At 34.8% G+C, this 23,641-nt stretch overlaps 1 protein-coding gene across 12 annotated transcripts in view; it reads left to right on the top strand.

Moving 5' to 3' along the window:
• ATRX (ATRX chromatin remodeler) overlaps positions 1–23,641 on the top strand; it is a 327,458-nt gene that overhangs the window by 84,651 nt on the left and 219,166 nt on the right. For 9 of the 12 annotated variants that reach the window (XM_047843355.1, XM_047843349.1, XM_047843345.1 and 6 more), the window contains 7 exons: positions 3,058–3,113; positions 4,050–4,102; positions 4,991–5,115; positions 7,795–7,908; positions 13,970–14,079; positions 15,698–15,765; positions 16,558–19,634. In XM_047843355.1, the coding sequence (XP_047699311.1) occupies positions 3,058–3,113; positions 4,050–4,102; positions 4,991–5,115; positions 7,795–7,908; positions 13,970–14,079; positions 15,698–15,765; positions 16,558–19,634 (3,603 nt within the window). The remainder of the gene's footprint in view (positions 1–3,057; positions 3,114–4,049; positions 4,103–4,990; positions 5,116–7,794; positions 7,909–13,969; positions 14,080–15,697; positions 15,766–16,557; positions 19,635–23,641) is intronic. The other 3 variants (XM_047843348.1, XM_047843351.1, XM_047843350.1) reach the window with 3 other exon arrangements.

Genomic DNA, 23,641 nt, shown 5'->3' with positions numbered 1-23,641 from the left:
TTCGTTTCCTCCATCTCTTTTCATGGCTGCATGGTCATTTCTTCTTAGTGCTGAATAATACTCCATTGTTTGGGTGTACCACGGTTAGTTTATCCCATTCACCTTCTGAAAGATATGTTGGTTGTTTCTGTATTTCGACAGTTATGAATGAAGCTACTTATAAAATGTTTATATAAATTACCAAGGTTGTTTATGTAAAATAAAGGTGTTCATAAGCATCTGTGTGCAGATTGTTAATGTTTTTTTTTTTTGAGAGAGAGAGAGAGAGAGAGCGAGAGCAAGAGCAAGAGAGTGCCTGCATGAGAGAGCTGGGAAGGGGCAGAGAGACAGGGAGACAGGATCTGAAGCAGGCTCTGCCCTGACAGTAGAGAGCCCAATGCAGGGCTGGAACTCCTGAACTATGAGATCATGACCTGAGCCAAAGTTGAATATTTACCCGACTGAGCCACCCAGATGCACCCATATGCAGATTTTTGAGTGGACTTCATTTTCATCTTTTTTTTGAATAAATATCAAGGAGTGTGATTGCTGGATCATATGATAAGAGAATGGTTAGTTTTGTAAGAAACTGCCCTAATATCTTCCAAAGTGGTTGTACCATTTTTACATTCCCAACAGTAGTCAAATGAGAATTCCTGTTGCTCCACATCCTCACCAGCAGTTGGTGTTGTCAGTGTTCTGCATCTGTCCATTGATTGTTTTTGTGGTGTTATCTGATTGTTTTCATTTCTAGTTCCTTCATGACATAGGATGTAGAGTATCTTTTCATATGCTTATCTGCCACCTGTGTTCTGTCTTTGGTAAGATGTCTTCAGATCTTTGCCCATTTGTAATCATGTTGTTTATTATTGTTGAGTTCTTTGTATCTTTTAGATAATAGTCCTTTATCAGATCTTGTGCAGATGTTTTCTCCTAGTCTGTGGGAGAAAGACTTGTCTTTTATTCTGAAGTGTGCCAGTATTTTGTTGAGGACTTTTCTGTCTGTATTTCTGATAGTGTTCTGTAGATTTCTCTTTTTGTGGTAACTTTTCTGGTTTTGGTTTGATACTGGTCTCATATACATGTATGAGTATCCCATACTTTTTTTATTGGAAGTATCCCACCTTTTTTTATTGGAATAGTTTGTGAAAAATTCTTTATTTTTATGTTTATTTATTTTGAGAGAGAGTGTGTGAACAGGGAAGGCCAGAGAGAGGGAAAGAGAGAGAATCCCAAGCATGCTCTGTACTGTCAGCACAGAGCCTGATGTGGGGCTCAAACCCACGAACCAGGAGATCATGACTTGAACTAAAATCAAGAGTCAGATGTTTAACTGACTGAGCCACTCAGGTGCATCAAGAATACTTTTTTTGAATGCTTGATATATTTCAGTGGTGAAGACATCTAGACCTTTGCTTTTTCTTCGTTGGTAGTTTTTTGATTACTAATTCAGGCTCTTCAGTTATAAATCTATTCACACTCTCTTCTTTAGTCAGTTTTGTTAGCTTGTGTGTGTTTAGGAACTTTTCCATATTTTGTTATCTAATATTTTGGCCTTAAATTGTTCATGATATTTCTTTATAATCCTTTTATTTCTTTAAGGTAAATAGTAATGTCTCTCTTTACTTTCTGATTCTAGTAATTTGAATTTTTCTCTTTTTTCTTGGTCAATTTAGATTCAGGTTTGTTGATTTCATTCAGCTTTTCAAAGAACTAACTTTTGGTTTCAGTGATTTTTATTTTCCTAATTCTGTTTCATTAACTTTAGCTCTCATCTTTATTATTTATTTTCCTCTGCCTCCTTTAGATTTGTTATTTTTCCATTGTCTTAGGTGAAGGGAAATAATATGATTTTATTGTTAGTAGAAGATAGAGGTTAAGTTTTCTTTTAAGAGAAAATATCTTAGAATATTACAGTAAGGAGGCGCCTGGGTGGCTCAGTTAAGCGTCTGAGTCTTGGTTTTGGCTCAGGTCATGATCTCATGGTTTCGTGGGTTTGAGCCCCACCTCGGGCTTTGTGCTGGCAGCATGGAGTCTGCTTGGGATTCTCTCTCTCTCTCTCTCTCTCTCTCTCTCTCTCTCTCTCTGCCCCTCCCCCACTTGTGCTGTCTCTGTCTCTCAGAGTAAATAAATAAACTTAAAAAAAAGAAAATTACAGTAGGAAGTGTTTTGATGCCAAACTACTATTTTTAGAAATTTAGTGCTTTTTAAGAAGGAGTTAGTGTGATAAGAGAGTGATTCTAGTGAGAATATTCTTCTAGGAATATTTTTTTCTTTTTTAAATTTTTATTTAAATTCTAGTTAGTTAATATATAGTGTAATAATGATTTCAGGAGTAGAATTTAGTGATTCATCACTTACATATAACACCCAGTGCTCATAATAGCAAGTGCCCTCCTTAATCCCCATCACACATTTAGCCTATCCCTCACCCACCTCCCTCCATCAACCTTCAGTTTATTCTCTGCATTATGGTTTGCTTCTCTCTCTCTTTTTCCCCCCTTCCCCTATGTTCATCTGTTTTGTTTCTTAAATTCCACATAGAAGTTAAATCATGTGGTATTTGTCTTTCTCTGATTTATTTGCCTTAGCATAATATTCCTCTAGTTCCATCCATATTGATGTAAATGGGAAGATTTCATTCTTTTTGATGACTGAGTAGTATTCGTGTGTGTGTGTGTACACATGTACATTTGGGGTTTTTCCTTAGTTTGATTATTGTTAGTGTTGCTACAGACATCAGGGTACATGTACCCCTTCAAATCTGTATTTTTGTATCCTTTGGGTAAATACCTAGTAGTACAATTAATTGCTGGGTCGTATTTTTAACTTTTTTAAAACTTTTTTTTAACTTTTCGAGGAATCTCCATACTATTTTCCAGAGTGGCTGCACCATTTTGCATTCTCACCAACAGTGTAAGAAGGTTTCTTTTAGGAATATTTTAATGTAAATAATGTATTACTAGTACTGTTGTACTTCATAGATTGAAAAATGGGTTCATGGAGTTGCAGATATTGGTGTTCTGTTTCATGATGCTTTGAAGAGATAAATAAAGTTTTTATTTCTTCTCTTTTAAGAAAAAAACAGTGGTTCTGGAAATAACTCGGATATGATGGAAAACAGCAAGGAAGAGGTGAGACTAATTTGAAACATCTAAAATATATTTATTAATTATTAATAACTAACTAGAGTGTATATAATCAAATTGCTTCTGTTTAGTACATGCATGTGTTTAAGTTTATTGTTATACCCAACTATTATGATACTTCATTTTGCATAGTTTTTTTTTTTAGAAGGTGTTCATTGTTTTTATTATTGTGTGTTTCACTTTAGCAATATACCTAAAGTTGTGTATTTCACTTTAGCAATATACCTAAAGTTAGACAACTAAAGGCTTGCTAACAGATAGGTATTTGAACGTTATTATGTTGCAGTAGTGACACTCAAGGTGATTGTTTATGAACATGACTCCATGGTTTTGAGAGTTCTCAAAACTGGATATTTAGAGTATCTTAAGCATTATTATAGGAACCCATTCTGAGGTCCTTTACCTGGGATACCCAGGCATAGTTTTGAGATTTTTTCCACCTAGTATAAAAAATTTAATTCAAGAAATATACTGATTATTACTGGCACAATGAAGGTAAATTTAGTATCTCAAAGAGAATCATAGAAGGTACTTTGTGCCATATGTTGGGATAGAGAAAATGACACATTTTTTTACATCCTCAAAACTCCCTGTCTGTTGTGATCTGATTACTTCTATACCTTTATTTTGTCTTTGTTGACTTGGGCAAAAGTCATGATATAGCAGTGCATTCTTACCTACCCTACAAAATTCAACAGTAATAATTTAATTTAAAAAATGAACCAGAAAATTAATCTTAATCTAAGGAAGCCTGAGAATAAATGAATTAGTTTTTGAAGTTCCTTTTATAAAAATGTTTTAGGCATAAAAGTAATACTCTTTATATCACTATATCAGAGATCTTGGTAAAGGGAAATAGTTAATTGTAGGGATGTTTCTTTGATAATTGTATTCACTTTTAAATTTATTTCTCACATTTAGGGAGCTAGCTCTTCGGAAAAATCCAAATCATCGGGATCGTCACGATCAAAAAGGTTGGTTGATACTGAAGGGAAAACGTTTTCAGGATGTTTTATTTTCTTTTTCTAAGAATAATAATCTTTTCTAAACTTATTTCAAGCACTCTTGTTCTAATTAAGTAAACTGTTTTATATAAATGTACACATTAAAAACTGGACAGTACAGTGTAATGAATCCTCTTGTATCCATTAATTAACTTCAGTTATTGATTCATTCTTACTTTGAAATTTACTGGAATTTTCCAAGGAAGATTTATTATGCATTAGTGGCCCTTGCAAAACATAGATTATTTCTTTTAGATCATATATATATGTGCTCAAAGGACAGAGGAGAAAATGAAATGAATATCTCATGAGGCAATAATGCGTTTTTTAGGATTATGTGAAATTGTTCAGGATGGGGAAAGATAGCCATTATAATTATGAGGAAGTTATAAGAAGATCAAAGAGTGGTAAAAATACTTTTCTGTGTTAAATTGTCAAAACAAATTGTATATAAGGACCTAAACTACTTCAATCATACTATAAAGCATAATATACTGTGGAGTATAGATTTGATTAGAAGTTCACAGTTTATTGTATTGGGCATTTGTTGTCTCTTACCAGTAGGAATGTCTCTTAATAAACACAACTTGCTTGTTATTATTCTCTAAAGTGGTGATTTTTAAAGAGGAGTTCCCTTCATGATCCCCCCGGTAGCTTTTTCAGAATGAACATACCATGGTCCTACCCCAGACCTACTGAGTCCTAATTTTCTGTAATACGGTACAGAGATGTGTGCTTCCCCAGGTGAGTCTGATGTGTATTTCTGGTTAAGAGCCACTGTTCAATATAACATGTTCTTTGGGTAGTTTTCCAATTGTAAGAAATGCCCATAATTCTGTGGACTTAATTCTTTCATAGGAAACCTTCAATTGTGACAAAGTATGTTGAATCTGATGATGAAAAACCTTTGGATGAAACTGTAAATGAAGATGCTTCTAATGAAAATTCAGAAAATGATATTACTATGCAAAGCTTGCCAAAAGGTAATGTGTATTAATTTTTCATATGAAGTTAAAGTTGAAATGTGTTTTTAAATGTCGTTATTATAAAATTAAGAACTTGATTATTGTTTAGCTGTGTGTAAGGGAACAAAACTAGCATCTTAATAGTGGTGGTCTGGAGATGTATTAGAATGGTAATGATAATGTATGTTATTGAGGTTAAAAACTTAGACTGCAGTCAGCTCTGAAAAAGAATAAAACTTATTTCCTCTTTCCATTAGGTTTTAGAAAAGGGATTTTAGTTTCCAAATAATATTTGAATGTGGAGGTTAGTTTAAAAGTTTAAACTAAGTTTTGGTTCAAATTTAAATATGCTTGCTATATAGGAAAACATAATATTCTGAAAACTTTAAAAAGACATTTAAAGTCTGGTTTAATCTTACTGCATTCTTAAATTCTCTAAGACTAAAAGCTGAAGTTAATTATCAAAGATAGATGTATTTTTTTTAAGTTTTATCTCTTTAAAAAGCCTTGTCACATACCTTTCAACTGTTGCAGTTCTGATCTCAAAAACCTCATTCTTTAGATTGAGGTAAGACAAAGCCAAATGAAAATCTTGGAAGTTTCATAGCCCAAGTCTGAGAGCAGTATGATTATATGATAAGAGTAATGACAAAGGTCTTGGTAATTTCATGGTGTTTCAGAGTCAAAAGTTTCAATATTTTTTCTTTATTAATATGTTTAAGGCTCTTAGCAGATTTTTCCAATTTATCCTCACAGATCATTTATTGTAGTGTTTACTAAACTTTGTTTTCTGTCTACATTTATATTTTTGTGACACAGATTTTGATTATGAAAGTTTAAAAAAATCGTGGGAAGGAGCGTAAGACATTGCTTGACCAGGACAAATTAGGAGTTATAGTAGATGAGAGGTGAAATAAGGAAAAGGAATGAATGAAAGGAAGAAGATAGAAGGAAAATTGGTGGGCCTACCATTTACTTGGCTTTGCATATCATTTATGACAATTTTACGCAATTGTTGGTGGCTTAGGGCAGAAACAGCTAATATGGGAGTGTGAGTCCCATAGGCAGTGACTCACCTTGGATTGTTACATTCCTAGTGGTTGTCACTGGGAGTCCTTACGATGGCCACTGGGTGAGCTAAGAAATAGAAATTCAAATCTTTCTTTAAATGATACTGTGGAAGAAAGTTAGTATGGGATGTTTCTAACCTGAAATTAGATGAAATTAGGTGAAATTCTCTTCCACCAAGCCAAAAATAGACCTGCTTCATAAGGTAGAATTTGGGTGATGATAATTATTATTATAGTATATTGAGTATATATAGGTACCAGACTCTTATAGAACTAACTCATTTAATCTGCAGACCAATACTGTAAGGTAGTTTCTACTTGTAGAGATTAAGGAACAAATTCAGAGCTCAAGGTACTTTTTCAGCTTTAAATTGAGAAACTAAGATTTGAACCCAGGTCTGCCTGAATCCAAAGCTAGGGAGTATTCTTTCTACTCTATTGTTTTGCTTCCATTTAGAGAAGAATCTTCAGAAATAATTCTATTTTTTGTTAATTATAAATCTTTAGCTTTTCAAATGCCATGGCTTCTCTGAGAGTATATATGTGAAATGGTTATTGTAAATAAAGGTTTTCTTTTGTGTGTAGATTATTTAAATTCACTAGTTTGTAAAACTCAGTCCTCTATGCCTGCTTGCCTCCACCTTTTTTATGGAGACTCAGAAATACATATAACTAGAGGCTCTACCTTGCCAAAATCTACTTGCTTGCTAAATAACATAGGCCCGTATTTCAGGGAGACCACCCCTGACAGCTACCAGGTTTTACTTTCTTAATTATTGCCAATAATGCCCAATTACTAAGCCCAGCAATGTAGGTGAACGTGAGACCTGGACCCTTTTTACTATGCTCCTGCTTTATTTGCTCTTGAGAGATTATAATGAAAACTTAAATTAACAACCTGTCTTCTCAGTTTATGTGTTTTGTATCTAAGAAAGTACATTCTTTCTAAATTATTCCATAGAAATCAACAATTGATCTCATTCTACAGCTTATTGTTAGAGCACTTGAACTTAAGTATCTTAAGGCAGTCTTCTGTTTAAGACTCTTTAAGGACTTTTCAGGGTACTGAAACTTTGACATACTAGTTGGGAAATGCCTCAGAATAGGTATAGCAGTAATAGCAGAATTAACTTCTCGCATTGCCTCCCACTATCCTCCCCCAAAGCGATATAAAAAAAAACCCTTAAAAATCTTTTTCTGAGTTTGTGATTTGTATTATGAGAAGAATAGGATGTCGTTTTAAAATTTTCCTTCTGGTCCTTCTATTGTATAAACTCTTTTGGAACTTAGCATGGGTGTTCATACTCAAACGCAGTTTTTTGTGATAGGCAGTGTAAAAATTCAGAAGTGGGCTGAGGCCTTCTACTTTATTCACACATTTCTCTTGTAATCAGTTCATAATACCCCCACTCTATTAATTATATTCCAACAAGTAATCTGATTGCTGACACCTGGCCCTTTTATATTTCCCTGTTTTATTTACTCTTGAGAGGTCCTTATACAAGTATTGAAAGCTTGAAAGAGACAAAATTATGTACCAGCAATGTTGGCTTTATCTGAACTGAAGTCTTGCACTTCACTTGCACATTTAATATGTGTAATGGTTTTTTAAATGAAATCATTCTAGGTACAGTGATTGTACAACCAGAGCCAGTGCTGAATGAAGACAAAGATGATTTTAAAGGGCCTGAATTTAGAAGCAGAAGTAAAATGAAAACTGAAAATCTCAAAAAACGCGGAGGTAAATACAAGTGAAAATGAAAACATGAATTTAAATTGCTGTTTATGACCATATTGGAAAATCTGATGTGCTCATTAAAAATACCTCCACTTTTCTGCCCATTGTTTATTAAAAGCACTACTTAAAAATAACTTCTGTTTCTCTCTGAGCTCTGAAGCAGAAAAGGTTAAACACCATTTATCAAAATACCTTTGCCTTCAGTGGCTATAAAGTTATCTCAAGAAGCTTAGCATTTCTTCCTTATACATGTTAGTTCTGTGATGCCTATATGCCAAAATACCATGTGTTCCCTCTCACTCTGAAAGAATTTCAGATTTGGACAATACCTTGCCTGTGGCCTTCGGGTAACTTTATGTATATCTAATACATTGTTTTACAGAGTTACCTGTGCATTAGTGTTGTTTGGGGTGCTTATTAAAAATGCAAGTCCCTTGACTCCACTCCTAACACATTAGAATTTTTGGCACTGATGTCAAGAATGAGCCCCATTTTGTTCTTTCCTACATTAAAGTTGGAGATCAATTGATGTAAGGATAATGTAGAGATGAGTAGGAAGGAGAAGGGAGCTAGAACTATAACCTTCCCTCCACCTGTCTGAGCCATCTCTTCTTTTGTCTGTCTACACCTGCACTTGTACACGCACCATGTTGGCTAATCATCTGTAGAAAGTTAGCATAAGGAGGATTCGTTTAGAAATTTACGTCAGTGGAGTATGTTTCCCATTCGTTTCTGCATGATTTTTAAATAGTGCCGTATTTTTGGGCAGATTAACAGAGCCAGAATCTATGCCTATAACAGGAATGAATCTCTAAAAAATAGAACATGACACTAAATTTCTAAGTAGAAGTATAATGGAAGCATGTCTGTTTAATATTTATTATTTCACTTGTGAAATTATAGAATAGTAGTTATATTGGTGAAATTTTGTGTAGATTATTATTTCAGTGCTATATGATTATCTTGATGGAATTAAAAAATATATCTGTATTTGTTATATATTTTGTCAGATTAAATAATTCATTAGGTTGTTGGAGAAAATCAAGGGAATGTTGTTTAGTCTTCTGTCCACAAGGGGGTGTTCTGCTCCTTTCAAGCGTGTGGAAGATTTATTGAGAATGTAGTTCATAGTAGGGAAACTGTCATTGCAGCAACAGAGCTCACCAAAGCTAAATAGTTTTCTTTAAAAAAAATTTTTTTTTAATGTTTATTTATTTTTTGAGAGAGAGAGAGAGAGCGAGCAGGGGAGGGGCAGAGAGAGAGGGAGACACAGAATCCAAAGCAGGCTCCAGGCTCTGAGCTCTCAGCACAGAGCCCGACGCGGGGCTCGAACCCATGAACCGTGAGATCAAGACCGGAGCAAAGTCGGATGCTTAACCGACTGAGCCACCCAGGCGCCCCTAAATAGTTTTCTTAAAACAAGAATCAGCAAGTAGAAGGTGATTGATGTAGGGATCAGTAGCAAGAGTCTAGAGGACAGATAACTACGTGTACTGCATTGTGTCAAAATTAATATCTAAGTGGTGTCTTTTGGGAAGGACTCTGGAGCAGTCAGTGTCTAGAATGTGTGTAAGGACCAAAAGGAGAATGAAAAAAGAACCATAGTTGTTGGGGAGGGTGTACTTAATGCCACTTCACAGTGCTGCTGGTGTTTGGTCTGAGCTGGTATGTTTCTGGAACATTTTATTGAGTGTTCTGTGTAGTAATGTTTATATCATGTTAATGAAATATGTATGTTTATAGCCATATAGTAGCACCTAAAGCTCTCATGTTAATTTTTGTCTTAATCATTTGCTACATCTTTAAGCTGTCAGAAGTCACATGGGAAATTTAACTGTGTTTACTAGTATGCACGTGTATGAATAAACTAGTGATCTTAGGTACTGAATTGCTAGTTAATATTCAAACTTCCTAGGAAAGTTAATTCTATAATTGAAGCCTAATTTAGGAAATGATCAAGAAAGTAAACTGTTTATAAAGTAATCTTACATTGGTTGGAAACAAAATTAAACCTAAAGATATAGCTATATGGACCATTTCAGGAGACACTTAAAAAAATACCATAGCCTATTTTGACATCCTTTCCCCCATTTTGTTAGAAAGTTTATTTTACATCTGATTTTTCTATCTGGCACAATAATTTTGTTCTTTTCTTTTTATTTCTTTTTATTTTATTTCACATTCCAGTATAGTTAACATACAGTGTTATTTTAGTTTCGGGTATACAATATAGTGTTTCAACAGTTTCATACATCACCCAGTGCTTATCATGACCAGTATACTCCTTAATCCCTATCACCTATTTTATGAATCCTTGCACCTACCTCCCCTCTGGTAACCATTAGTTTGTTCTCTATAGCTAAGAGTCTGTTTCTTGGTTTCTCTCTCTCTCTTTCTTTTGCTCATTTTTTTTCTCTTAAATTCTTCATATGGGTGAAATCATATGGTATTTGTTTTTCTCTGACTTACTTTGTCTAGCATCATACTTTCTAGCTCTATCCATGTCATTGCAAATGGCAAGATTTCATTCTTTTTTATGGCTGAGTAACATTCCATTATGTATATATACCATATCTTCTTTATCCATTCATCCATCAGTGGAAACTTGGGCTGCTTACATAATTTGGCTATTTTAAATTATGCTTCTATAAACAGGGGTACATGTGTCTCTTCGAATTAGTGGGTGATTTTTTTTTTTTTTTGTATTTTGGGGGTAAATACCCAATAGTGTGATTACTAGATCGTAGGGTAGTTCTATTTTTAACTTTTGATGAATTTCCATACTGTTTTCCACAGTGGGTGCACCAGTTTGCATTCCCACCAACAGTGCAAGAGGGTTCCTTTTTCTCTGCATCCTTGTCAACACTTTTTTTCTTGTGTTTTTGATTTTAACCATTCTGACAGATGTGAGATGATAGCTCATTGTATTTATTATGATTTGCATTTCCCTGAGTGATGTTGAATGTCTTTTCATGTGTCTGTTGAAATCTGGATCATGTGTCTGTTGAACATCTTTGGAAAAATGTCTGTTCATGACCTATGCCCATTTTTTAAATAGATTATTTTTTTTTTGAGTGTTGAGTTTTAGAAGTTCTTTATATATTTTAGATAATAACCCTTTATTGGTTATGTCATTTGCAAATATCTTCTCCCATTCTGTAGGTTGTCTTTTAGTTTTGTTGATTGTTTCCTTTGCTGTGCAGAAGCTTTTTATTTTGATGTAGTCCCAATAGTTTTGTTTGTTTGTTTGTTTTTGCTTTTATTTCCCTTGCCTCAGGAGACATATCTCGAAAAATGTTGTGACAGCTCATGTCAAGAGACATTAGTACCTGTGCTCTCTTCTAGGATTTTTTTTTTGTTAAAGATTTTATTTTTAAGTAAGCTTTGTACCCAACAAAGGGCTGGAACTCACAACCCTGAGATGAAGAGTTGCATACTTCACTGGCTGAGCCAACTAGTTTGTTTTGTGTGTGGTGAAAGAAAGTGGTCCAGTTTAATTCTTTGCATATAGATGTCCAGTTTTCCCAGCACCATTTGTTGAAGAGACTTTTTTTCTACTGGATATTCTTTCTTGCTTTGTCAAAGATTAATTGACCATATAATTACGGATTTATTTCTGGGTTTTCTGTTCTGTTCTATTGATGTATTATGTGTCTGTTTTTGTGCCAGTACCATGCTCTTTTGATTACTACAACTTTGTAATATGACTTAAGTGTGGAATTGTGATACCTTCAGCTTTGCTTTTCTTTTTCAAGATTGCTTTGGCTATTCAGGGTCTTTTGTGGTTCCATACAAATTTTTGAATTCTTCTAGTGTGTGAAAATGCTGGTGGTATTTTGATAGAGATTGCATTAAATCTGTAGATTGCTTTGAGTAGTATAGACATTTTAACAATATTTGTTCTTCCAATCCATTAGCATGGAATGTTTTTCCATTTCTTTGTGTCATCTTCAGGTTTTTAATTAATGTTTTATAGAATTTTGTTTTATTTAAATCTATTAAAATGTATTGAGCCCAGAAATGAAAATGCCTCTTTTCCATTTCTACACTATGTTATAACCATTAAGATATTTCACAACTAAAAATAAAAGTTTAAAATATATGCATATAGAAACAAGTACAAAAAGTAACCTTTGACCATTATTCAGTATTTGGTTCACATCTCCCTTAAATGAAATACTGGTTCAGTCCTACTCCTCTATTTCCTCCTCCTCCTCCCACCCCTCTAATAATGATTATTCTGAAGTTTCTATTCATATGCGTATTATTTTCATGCATGTTTTTGTATTTTTCCTATAGATGTTTATTCACAAAGCATTTATTTTTCATTTAAAAATATACAAAATAGTGTCCTCTATTTTCTTTTGCACCATTTCACATTCAGCATTGTTTTTGAAGTGTGCCATATCAGTAAAACGTACATCTAATTTTTTATTTTCCACTGCTGTATAAAATTTTGTTATATGAGTAAACCATTATCCATATCCCAAATGGAATTTTTTTATTTTCAAAGTTTTCTAATTTCCTAAATAGTGCTGCAATGAATATTGTGTATATGATTCTTTGTGCACATGTGGGAGAGATTCTCCAAAGGATCACTGAGTTTTGATTATTGAGTGATATACGTGCAAAAAGCACATAGAAGATGTTTAATATTTATTATGTTAACATTGGATGAATATTCATATTCTAGCTTTTGTTAGTGTATCTGAATTCAATCATTATTTGAAATTAAGTACACTGTGTATTTGTTTCTACTAAAACAAATACAGAATGAATCCTCAAGATCAAACACTGATGTAGGACAGTTTGATTTAAAATAAAATATTAGCAACTTACATAGTGAGTCTTCAAATTTTCTATATTGTCTGGAAAAGTATGATGGTGCCCTTAAAACTTGTTTAAACTTTTTTAACTTCTGCAAATAAGAATATTTGTGATAATGTTTGGGTCCATGGTGTCTTGCACATAAAGAGTAAGAAAAAAACCAAAATAGAATATTAAAAGGTGAGAAATATATGTGTTGTTTTGTCTTTTATTTAGATATAGAGATAGTTTATTATTCTTCTAATCATCTTTTTATTTGTGAATGCAGGCGTTTTTATTGGCCTGTTTAGAATCCTAATCTACCATGTTACTTGTATCAAGGTCTTGGTTGCACATCAGAACCATCAATAAAACTAAAAAAAAAAATGTCCAGGAGATTCTCAGAGGTTTAGGGGTGTAATGGCTGTCTCTGCTTTTAAAAAGTTTTTTCAGAGAGGATTCTGATGTTCAGCTTAGATTGTGAAACACTGCTCAAGGCAGAATTAGGGACAAGAGTAAGGCAGAAGAGGTTTCCTCTTTGTCATGTTAGGTTATCTTCAGTCTGTTTTCCTGCAAACACTGTCTTTCTCGGGTTTTGCTGCCAAGATAGATATACGTGCAAGTCTTATTTGTCCTTATTTGGAAATAGACCATGCTGATATGGAGTGGATAGTGAAATTGACATGGAAGGCAGGTTAATGGGAATTATAGTGAAGTAATCTGAGGGAGATGGGGATGGTATTGAAGTAATCTGAGGAAAGAAATTGGTAATTTAAAATTGTCAGGTTTTCACACACTATACTGGAAGAGTCTATACAGATATTTTTATTTTAAGGATAAAAAATTAATGGCATATCTAACTTAAGTATAAGGTTACAAAAGACTTACATGTATATCACTTGCTTCCCTGTTCATTAAGAACTGATAATTAATTTATTTGCAAAGCAATAGCAAAATGAAAAAGAGCTCTTGATCCCTATTTTTAGAACTTCTCTTACGGAGTTTTTATCAAGTTGTTGTGGGAAATAAGATTTGCATCTAAAGGAAACAGATTAGTATTTCTAGTTCTAGAATTTGCTAAGGTTGTCATGTTTTAGTAAGTCCATAAAATTATTACCTTTTGTGGCCAAAATGTCACTTTTCTAAGGATTCTGAAGTATTTAATTTCCAATGTAAAAGTAGCACAATGCTGACTAAAGTAAATATCTTTTTTTATGTGTGTGTGTATGTGTGAATAATGGTCACTCCTTTCTCCTAGAAGATGGGCTTCATGGGATTGTGAGCTGCACAGCTTGTGGACAGCAGGTCAATCATTTTCAAAAAGATTCCATTTATAGACATCCTTCACTGCAAGTACTTATTTGTAAGGTATGTAATCATCTGTTTATAATTCATTCCACAAATATTTGAATGCTTACTATATGTTAGACTTTTGGTTCACATTGATGAAGAAGATGGAAATGGTCTCTGTCTTTGGAGGACTTAAACTGTAGTGGAGAAGACAGACAGACCAAAAAGCCGAATAAGTGACACGATAGGGGGAATACTATGTACTATGGGAACACACCAGAAGCCTGTGTAATTTGGAGTTGGGTAGGGGGACTTTATAATGGAGAATGATATAAGCTGATATCTGGAATATAAATACGAATTAGCCTGGTGCAGTGGGATTGGTTCAGCATATTCTAAGCAGAGGCAACATGGTATTCAAAGACTGATAGGTGAAGGGGAGCATGGTGTGTTGGCAAATCTGAAGAGTTTATGTGTGTACACATGTGTTTTATAACCTATTAATTCGGGTTAACCAAATCTAAGCTTTCTACATGGGACAAGGTTTTGTCACAAGATAATAGAATTAAAAATGCTTCATATGTGTTGAAGACAGTTTTAACATTCTGTGTATATTCTTTTATTAGTAATACCTTGGAGTTAATTTTAAGTATCTATAATATTAAGGTTATGGTTTCCCTAACTCATTATTGCTAAGATTAATTCTGTGTTAGTGTCCCAACAAAATGCCTCCTTGAAATGCAGGGGCAGACCAGATTTTCCTCAGAATTCCAATTCTGGATCATTCATTATTTGAATTGTTGATATACACCTACTTAAATGGACTAAATTTACTTTCTCCTTTACTAATTTGTGTCACTCCATTCTTTGAATTCAGTTTAGCCAGGAGCCTATTTATGGGACATGTTTTAGCTTCTAGTTTTCAAATGTGGTAACTGAATTTTATATTCCTGGATTTGTAATGTGCATTTCCTTTCTCTTATATATATAATTGATGTTTTTCCAAGGACCAGTCTGTTGAGCCTAGCCCAATTCAGTAATCAGTACTTTTCAACACTGGGCATGGAACCTAACCTTTTTCCAGTCTTAGTGAAAAGGAATTTAAAGTCCGTGGGACTTGGACTTGAATACCAGCATTGGCTCTTAACTAGTTGTATGACTTTAGAAAATTTATTTACGTATTAATGATAATGAATCTTAGCCTTTTCTCTCAAATTGGGTGTAATACCTCCTGTCTTCCATAATAAGGGCTTGAGATTTAAAGGGAATGTAGCTTAATGTACGATAATGTTGCTTAGCTGTATACATAGTAACTGTTGATATATGAAGACTATTAAATTCATTAAGTAGCAGCAACATCTAATGCATTTTTATGTAGAGGTTTAGTAGCTAGTTGTATGGGATCAGAAATTTGCTTTACCAAAATCTTCTATAAATTTTATATAAGGAATAGTGGTACTCGATGATATGGAAATCTATTTCAAGGAATTAATTTTCTTGAGATATTTCTATGTCTGGAAATATTAGAATACTACCCCAGCATTTGGCAGTGCAGTGTTTTTGCTTTTATTCTCTAAAACACACACACACACACTCCCTTTACTTTTTTTTAATGACTTAAAAATAAAGTTTTTGTCCATTATGAATGTTATTCATTTTGAATTTAAAATTTCCCCTTCCCCTTTTCTTTTAATAGAATTGCTTTAAATATTACATGAGTGATGATATTAGCCGTGACTCTGATGGAATGGATGAACAATGTAGGTAGGTAATAAATCATGATGAGCTAAAATTCAGTACTGTCTACTTTTTTGGGGGAAATTCTTACATAGTATGTTATTAGATCCATTTTTTATAGTATCATCATTGATGTATCTAATGGAAGGTTATTTTTTTCCACAAAACCTTCAGTTTATGTCTCTTTTAAGTTTCCAATAAAGAATAGGCAGATGATCCAAATAACTTTACTATTAAAATTCCTGGCATGAAATTTTAAGTTGCTTTAAATTTTTTTAATGTTTATTTATTTTTGAGAGAGAGAGAGAGAGAGAGAGAGAGAGAGAGAGAGAGACAGAGTGTGAGCAGGAGAGGGGCAGGGAAAGAGGGAGACACAGGATATGAGGCAGGCTCCAGGCTCTGAGCTGTCCACACAGAGCCCGATGCCGGGCTCGAACCCACAAGCTGTGAGATCATGACGTGAGCTGAAGTTGGACGTGTAACCACTAAACCACCCAGGCACCCCTAAGTTGCTTTAATAATGAAAAAATTTAAAGTGAGAGCAATTTGAGAATAATATTTACTTTTTATTTTTTTATTTTTAGAGAGAGAGAGAGAGAGAGAGAAAGAGAGAGAAAGAGAGCATGAGCTGGGGAGAGGGGCAGAGGGAGAAAGAGACAGAACCTTAAGGAGGCTCCATGCTCAGCACAGAGCCCAATGCAGGGCTTGATCCCATGACCCCAGAATCATGACCTGAGGTGAAATCAAGAGTCAGAGGCTTAACTGACTGAGCCACCAGGTGCCCCTGGGAATGACATTTTAATATTTTAATAATTTCAGGTGGTGTGCAGAAGGTGGAAACTTGATTTGTTGCGACTTTTGCCATAATGCTTTCTGTAAGAAATGCATTTTGCGCAACCTTGGTCGAAAGGAGCTCTCTACAATAATGGATGAAAACAATCAGTGGTATTGCTACATTTGTCACCCAGAACCTTTGTTGGACTTGGTTACTGCATGTAATAGTGTATTTGAAAATTTAGAACAATTGTTGCAACAAAATAAAAAGAAGATAAAAGTTGACAATGAAAAGAGTAATAAAGTATATGACCATACACCCAGATTTTCTCCAAAGAAAAATAATTCAAATTGTAATGGAGAAGAAAAGAAATTAGATGATTCATGTTCTGGTACTGTAACCTACTCTTATTCAGCACTAATTGTGCCTAAAGAGATGGTTAAGAAGGCAAAAAAACTGATTGAGACCACAGCTAACATGAACTCCAGTTATGTTAAGTTTTTGAAGCAGGCAGCAGATAATTCAGAAATCAGTTCTGCTACAAAGTTACGTCAGCTTAAGGCTTTTAAATCTGTGTTGGCTGATATCAAGAAAGCTCATCTTGCATTAGAAGAAGATTTGAATTTAGAGATTCAAGCTTTGGATGCTGTAAACAAAGAGAAAAATACCAAAGAGCATAAAGTCATAGATGCTAAATCTGAAACAAAAGTACGAAAGGGAGAAAAACCCTGTGCTTTGGAAAGGAAAGATTTTTCAAAATCAGAAGCTAAACTGTCAAGAAAGCAGGTAGATAGTGAGCACATGGATCAGAGTATTGTAGTACAGGAACAAAGAGCAAATAAAAGTGCCAGTGGTGAACATAAGAAATCTGATAAAAAAGAAGAACCTCAGTATGAACCTACTAACACTTCTGAAGATTTGGATATGGATATTGTGTCTGTTCCTTCCTCAGTTCCAGAAGACATTTTTGAGAATCTTGAGACAGCTATGGAAGTTCAGAGTTCAGCAGATAATCAGGGAGATGGCAATAGTGGAACAGAGCAAGAATTGGAGAATTCTTCTGTAAAATTAAGTATTACTTCAAAAGACAACAGAGGAGGTATTAAGTCAAAAACTACAGCTAAAGTAACAAAAGAATTATATGTTAAACTCACCCCTGTTTCCCTTTCTAATTCGCCAATTAAAGGTGCTGATTGTCAGGAAGTTCCACAAGATAAAGATGGCTGTAAAAGTTCTAGTCTGAACACCAAGCCAGAGAACTGTGGACTTGGAGAGGAAAAGAATGATAATGAGCATTTGTTTGAAAGTGAAGTTCCATTAATTTCAGAAGAATCTGATCTTCGAAGATCCCCACGTGTGAAGACTACACCCTTGAGGCGACAGACAGAAACCAATCCTGCAACATCTAATTCAGATGAAGAAAGTAATGAAACAGTTAAGGAGAAACAAAAACTATCCGTTCCAATGAGAAAAAAGGATAAGCGGAATTCTTCTGACAGTGCTGTAGATAATCCTAAACCTAATAAATTGCCTAAATCTAAGCAGTCAGAGATTGTGGATCAGAATTCCGATTCTGATGAAATGTTAGCAATCCTGAAAGAGGTATCCAGGATGAGTCACAGTTCTTCTTCAGATACTGATATTAATGAAACTCATACAAACCATGAGAAGACTTTATATGATTTAAAGACTCAAACAAGGAAAGATGATAAAGGAAAAAGGAAACGAAAAAGTTCTACTTCTGGCTCAGATTATGATATTAAGAAAGGCAAATCAGCTAAAAGGTCTATAATTTCTAAAAAGAAACGACAAAACCAGTCTGAATCTTCCAATTATGACTCAGAATTAGAGAAAGAGATAAAGAGCATGAGTAAAATTGGGGCTACCAAAACAACCAAAAAAAGAGTTCCAAATAAAGAAGATTATGATTCTTCTGAAGATGAAACACACAGGAAAAAAGGAATGGATAATCAAGGGCAGAAAAGTTTGAAGATTGCACAAGAAGGATCATCTGATGATGCTGAAAGGAAACAAGAGAGAGAGAATTTCTCTTCAGCAGAAGGCACAGTTGATAAAGACAAGACCATCATGGACTTAAGAGATCGAATGTCTAAAAAGCAGCAGTCAGGTGTTTCTTCTGATGGTGCTAAGTTGCCTTCAGGGAAAGAGGAGAGTTTTAATTCTCCAGAAGACAAAAAGGTTGCTGAAACTAAAGAAAGGAGTAAGCATTTGAAAACCAAAATGGGTAAGAGAGTACAGACTGGATTACTGGACATTGCTGAGAAGTTCCCAAAGAAAGAGCAAAGTGACGAATCCTCTGAAGATGATAAAAAGCTGAGCAAAAAGGGAACTGAAGTAAAAGAAAAGAAAATTACAGATTTGAAGAAAAATGTAATTAAGATGGAACAACAGTATGAATCATCATCTGATAGCACTGAGAAATTACCTGAGGGAGAAGAAATTTCTCGTTTTCCTAAAGGAATAAAACAAAATAAGAATGACACAACTTATGGGGAAAAGAAAAGAAAACAAATAAAAGATAAAACTTCTGAAAAGAAGGATGAATTATCTGATAAGGCTGAGAAATTACAGTGGAAAAGAGATAGTTGTGATTCTTCAGAAGATAAAAAAAGTAAGAATGGAGTATCCAGTAGAGTGAAGAAAAGGTGCAACCTGCCTGAAAAGAGTTCAACGAAGAGACGAGATTGTTCATCATCTGATACTGAGAAATATTCCATGAAAGAAGATGGTTGTGATTCTTCTGATAAGAGACTGAAAAGAATAGAACTGAAGGAAAGAAGAAATTTAAATTCAAAGAGAAATACCAAGGAAGTACATAGTGGCTCATCATCTTCTGATGGTGAGGAAAGTTCTGAAGACAATAAAAAGCTGAAGAAACAGAGAACTTCAGCTAAAAAGAAGGCAGTCAGTGTCAAGGAGAAAATGAGAAACTCCCTGAGAACAAGCACTAAAAGGAAGCAAGCTGACATTAGTTCATCATCTTCTGATATAGGAGATGACCAGAATTCTGTAGGTGAGGGGAGCAGTGATGAACAGAAAATTAAGCCTGTGACCGAAAATTTAGTGCTGTCTTCACATACTGGATTTTGCCAATCTTCAGGTATGCAAAAAATAAATAAATTTATAATTTATGATTTTACCCTCATGAATAACCACATTGTTTAATTTTCCCTGAAGCCAATCAAATGCAAGGTTACTGTTTAGGAAAAGCCCCTTTAAAAATTCTTTGAAGATTTACTCGAAAGCCTTCCTTCATTTATTTTTATGGCATCATTGGAAGGTATGCCAAATATCATTAGTATTCTGTATCAGGTATACCAGGTTTGTTGGGTAGATGACAAAATTTCTTTATCAGTGTTCTGGAGTAGTAAAAAGTAGTTCATGAAGGAAAATCAGACCTGTGCCAATAGTTCTGTAGGTATATATTCATGTAATGGAGATAGTGTGTGAAAGTTTTAACTGCTTTGCCATGTATATGATTTTTTATGTAATCTCTACACCCAACACAGGGCTTGAACTCAAAACCCTAAGATCAAGAGTTGTATGCTTTTCCAACTTAGCCAGCCAGGTGCCCCTGCATATGGCTTTTTAAATTGGGTAGATTAACTTTGTGTCCAGTGAAATTCTCTGAAAACTTTAAATTTACTTCATTAAACCCATTACTGATACTTGTCAATTTTTTACTAATCACATGAACAGATGTTTCTGTTTATAACTATAACACAAGAAAAATCCAAAAAATAGATGAATTATCTTTCTCTGAGGAGATAGAGAACTAGGACAATTAGGATTTGGGTTAACCTGTTAGTGATACCCCCCCCCCCAAATAGAATTGTGAAAATAATTTCTATCATTATTGCAGTTCTTAAAAAACAGTTGTATAATAAATACACATGTCACTTGCATTGCCTTTTTTTTTTTTTTTAATCCATAAACCTGGCAGTTAACCAGGGACATGTTAAACAAATTTATTTATTCATTTAAAAAATTTATTTATATTTCAATTCCAGCTTATGCTTAAAATACAGTGTCATATTACTTTCAGGCGTACAATACAGTGACTCAACAACTCTATACGTTGCTCCATGCTCATCATGATAAATGTACTCTTAATCCCCTTCACCTATTTCATCCATTCCCCCACCTACCTCCCCTCTGGTAACCATCAGTTTGTTCCCTGTAGTTAAAGAGTGTGTTGTGTTTGTCTTTTTCCTTTGTTGATTGGTTTTGTTTCTTAATTCTACATATGAGAGAAATTATAAAGTATTTGTCTTTCTCTGACTTATTTTACTTAGCATTATACTTGCTTGATCCATCCATGTTGTTGAACATGGCAAAAATTCTTTTTTATGGCCCAAGTAATATTCCATTGTATATATACATACCACATCTTTAACCATTCATCTATCATTGGACACTTGAGTTGCTTCTATAATTTAGCTATTGTAAATAATGCTGCAATAAACGTATCTTCCTGAAATAATATTTTTGTATTCTTTGGATAAATAGTAGTAGAATTACTGGATCTTATGGTAATTCTATTTTTAATTTTTTGAGGAATGTCCATACTGTTCCACAGTGGCTGCACCAGTTTACATTCTCACCAACAGTGCATGAGGATTCCTTTTTCTCCGCATCCTGAACCAACACTTTTTATTTCTTGAGTTACTGATTTCAGTCATTCTGACAGGTGTGAGGAGATATCTCATTGTGGTTTTGATTTGCATTTCCCTGATGATAAATGATGTTGAGCATCTTTTCTTGTGTGTGTATTGGCCATCTGTAGGTCTTCCTTGGAAAAATGTCTGTTTATGCATTCTGCCCTTTTTTAATTGGATTATTTGTGGGGTTTTTTTGATGTTGAGTTGTATAAGTTTTTTATATATTTTGGATGCTAACCCTTTATCAGATATGTCATTTGCAAATGCTGTCTCCCATTCAGTAGGTTGTTTTGTAGTTTTGTTGATTGTTTTCTTTGCTGTGCAGAAGCATTTTATTTTTTTTATTTTGATGTAGTCCTAATAGTTTATTTTTTGCTTTTTTCCCCCTTGCCTCAGAAGGCATATCTAGAAAAATGTTGCTATGGCAGATGTCAGAGAAATTACGGCCTGTGCTGTCTTCAGGAGTTTTTTTTAAAATTTTAAAAAATGTTTTATTTTTTTTATAAAAAAATTTTTTTTTGAAGATTTTTTTTAACATTTATTTATTTTTGAGAGACAGAGGCAGAGCACGATCAGGGGAGGGGAAGACACACACACACACACACACACACACACACACACACACACAGAATCTGAAGCAGGCTCCAGGCTCTGAGCTGTTTATTAGCACAGAGCCCAACGTGGGGCTCAAACCCACGAACTGCAAGACTATGACCTGAGCTGAAGTTAGACACTCAACTGACTGAGCCACCCAGGCGCCTCCCCCAAATTTCTTAATATGTATTTTTTTTTCAACGTTTTTTATTTATTTTTGGGACAGAGAGAGACAGAGCATGAACGGGGGAGGGGCAGAGAGAGAGGGAGACACAGAATCGGAAACAGGCTCCAGGCTCCGAGCCATCAGCCCAGAGCCTGACGCGGGGCTCGAACTCACGGACCGCGAGATCGTGACCTGGCTGAAGTCGGACGCTTAACCGACTGCGCCACCCAGGCGCCCCTTAATATGTATTTTTAAGAGAGAAAGAGAGTGCGAGTATGAGCGAGGGAGGGGCAGAGAGAGGGAAAAACAAAACTCAAAGCAGGCTCCAGGCTCTGAGCTGTCAGCATAAAGCCTGACACAGGGCTTGAGCTTATGAGCTGCAAGATCATGAACTGAGCTGAAGTTGGATGCCTAACCGACTGAGCCACCCAGGCGCCCCTTATTTTATTTTTGAGAGAGAGAGAGAGAGAGAGAGACAGAGACAGAGACAGAGCCAGAGCATGAGTGGGGGAGGAGCAGAGAGAGGGAGACACAGAGTCCAAAGCAGGCTCCAGGCTCTGCGCTGTTAGCACAAAGTCCTACATGGGGCTAGAACCCACGAATCATGAGATTACGACCTGAAGTGAAGTCGGTCACTTAACCAGATGAACCACCCAGGTATACCTCTTCTAGGATTTTTATAGTTTCAGGTCTCACATTTTAGTTTTTTAATCCATTTTGAATTTATTTTTATGGTGTAAGAAAGTGGTCCAGTTTCATTCTTTTGCATGTTTCCATCCAGTTTTTTCAGCACCATTTCTTGAAGAGATTGTCTTTTTCCTATTACATATTCTTGCCTCTGTTGAGTAAATTAATTTTGTTGATAATTAATTGACCACATAATCTTGAATATAATTCTGGGTTTTCTATCCTATTCTATTGACCTATGTGTTTATTTCTGTGCCAGTACCATACTGTTCTTGATTACTATGGCTTTGTAAATATATCTTAAATCTGGGATTGCGATACCCCACAATTTATCTTTTTCTTTCCTTAAAAAAATTTTTTTTAATGTTTTATTTATTTTTGAGGGGAGAGAGAGATACAGAGCGTGAACAGGGGAGGGGCAGAGAGAGAGGGAGACACAGAATCTGAATTAGGCTCCAGGCTCTGAGCTGTCAGCACAGAGCCCAATATGGTGCTCGAACCCACGAGCTGTGAGATCATGACCTGAGCTGAAGTTGGGCGCTCAACAGACTGAGCCACCCAGGCGCCCCTGATTTTCTTTTTCAAGATTGCTTTGGCTGTTTGGGGTCTTTCGTGGTCTCATATAATTTTAGGATTGTTTGTTCTAGTTCTGTGAAAAATGTTGGTATTTTGATAGGTGTTGCATTAAATGTGTAGATTGCTTTGGGTAGTATGGGCTTTTAGCAGTATTTATTCTCCTAGTCCATGAGCATGGAATATCTTTCCATTTGTTTGTGTCCTCTTCAATTTCTTTCATCAAAGTTGTGTAGTTTTCAGAATACAGTTCTTTCACCTCCTTGGTTAACTTCATTTCTAGGTATTTTATTAGTTTTGGTACATTGGGACAGTTTTCTTAATTTGTATTTCTGCTACATTATTAGGGTATAGAAATGCAATGGATTTCTGTACATTGATTTTGTATCATGCAACCTTATTGAATTTATGTCAATTCTAGTAGTT

The sequence above is a fragment of the Prionailurus viverrinus genome, chromosome X (genome assembly GCF_022837055.1).
Source record: "Prionailurus viverrinus isolate Anna chromosome X, UM_Priviv_1.0, whole genome shotgun sequence".
Classification (NCBI taxonomy): Eukaryota; Metazoa; Chordata; class Mammalia; order Carnivora; family Felidae; genus Prionailurus; species Prionailurus viverrinus.
Note: the sequence above shows the minus strand (reverse complement) of the source record. Positions and strands in the feature narration are given on the sequence as shown.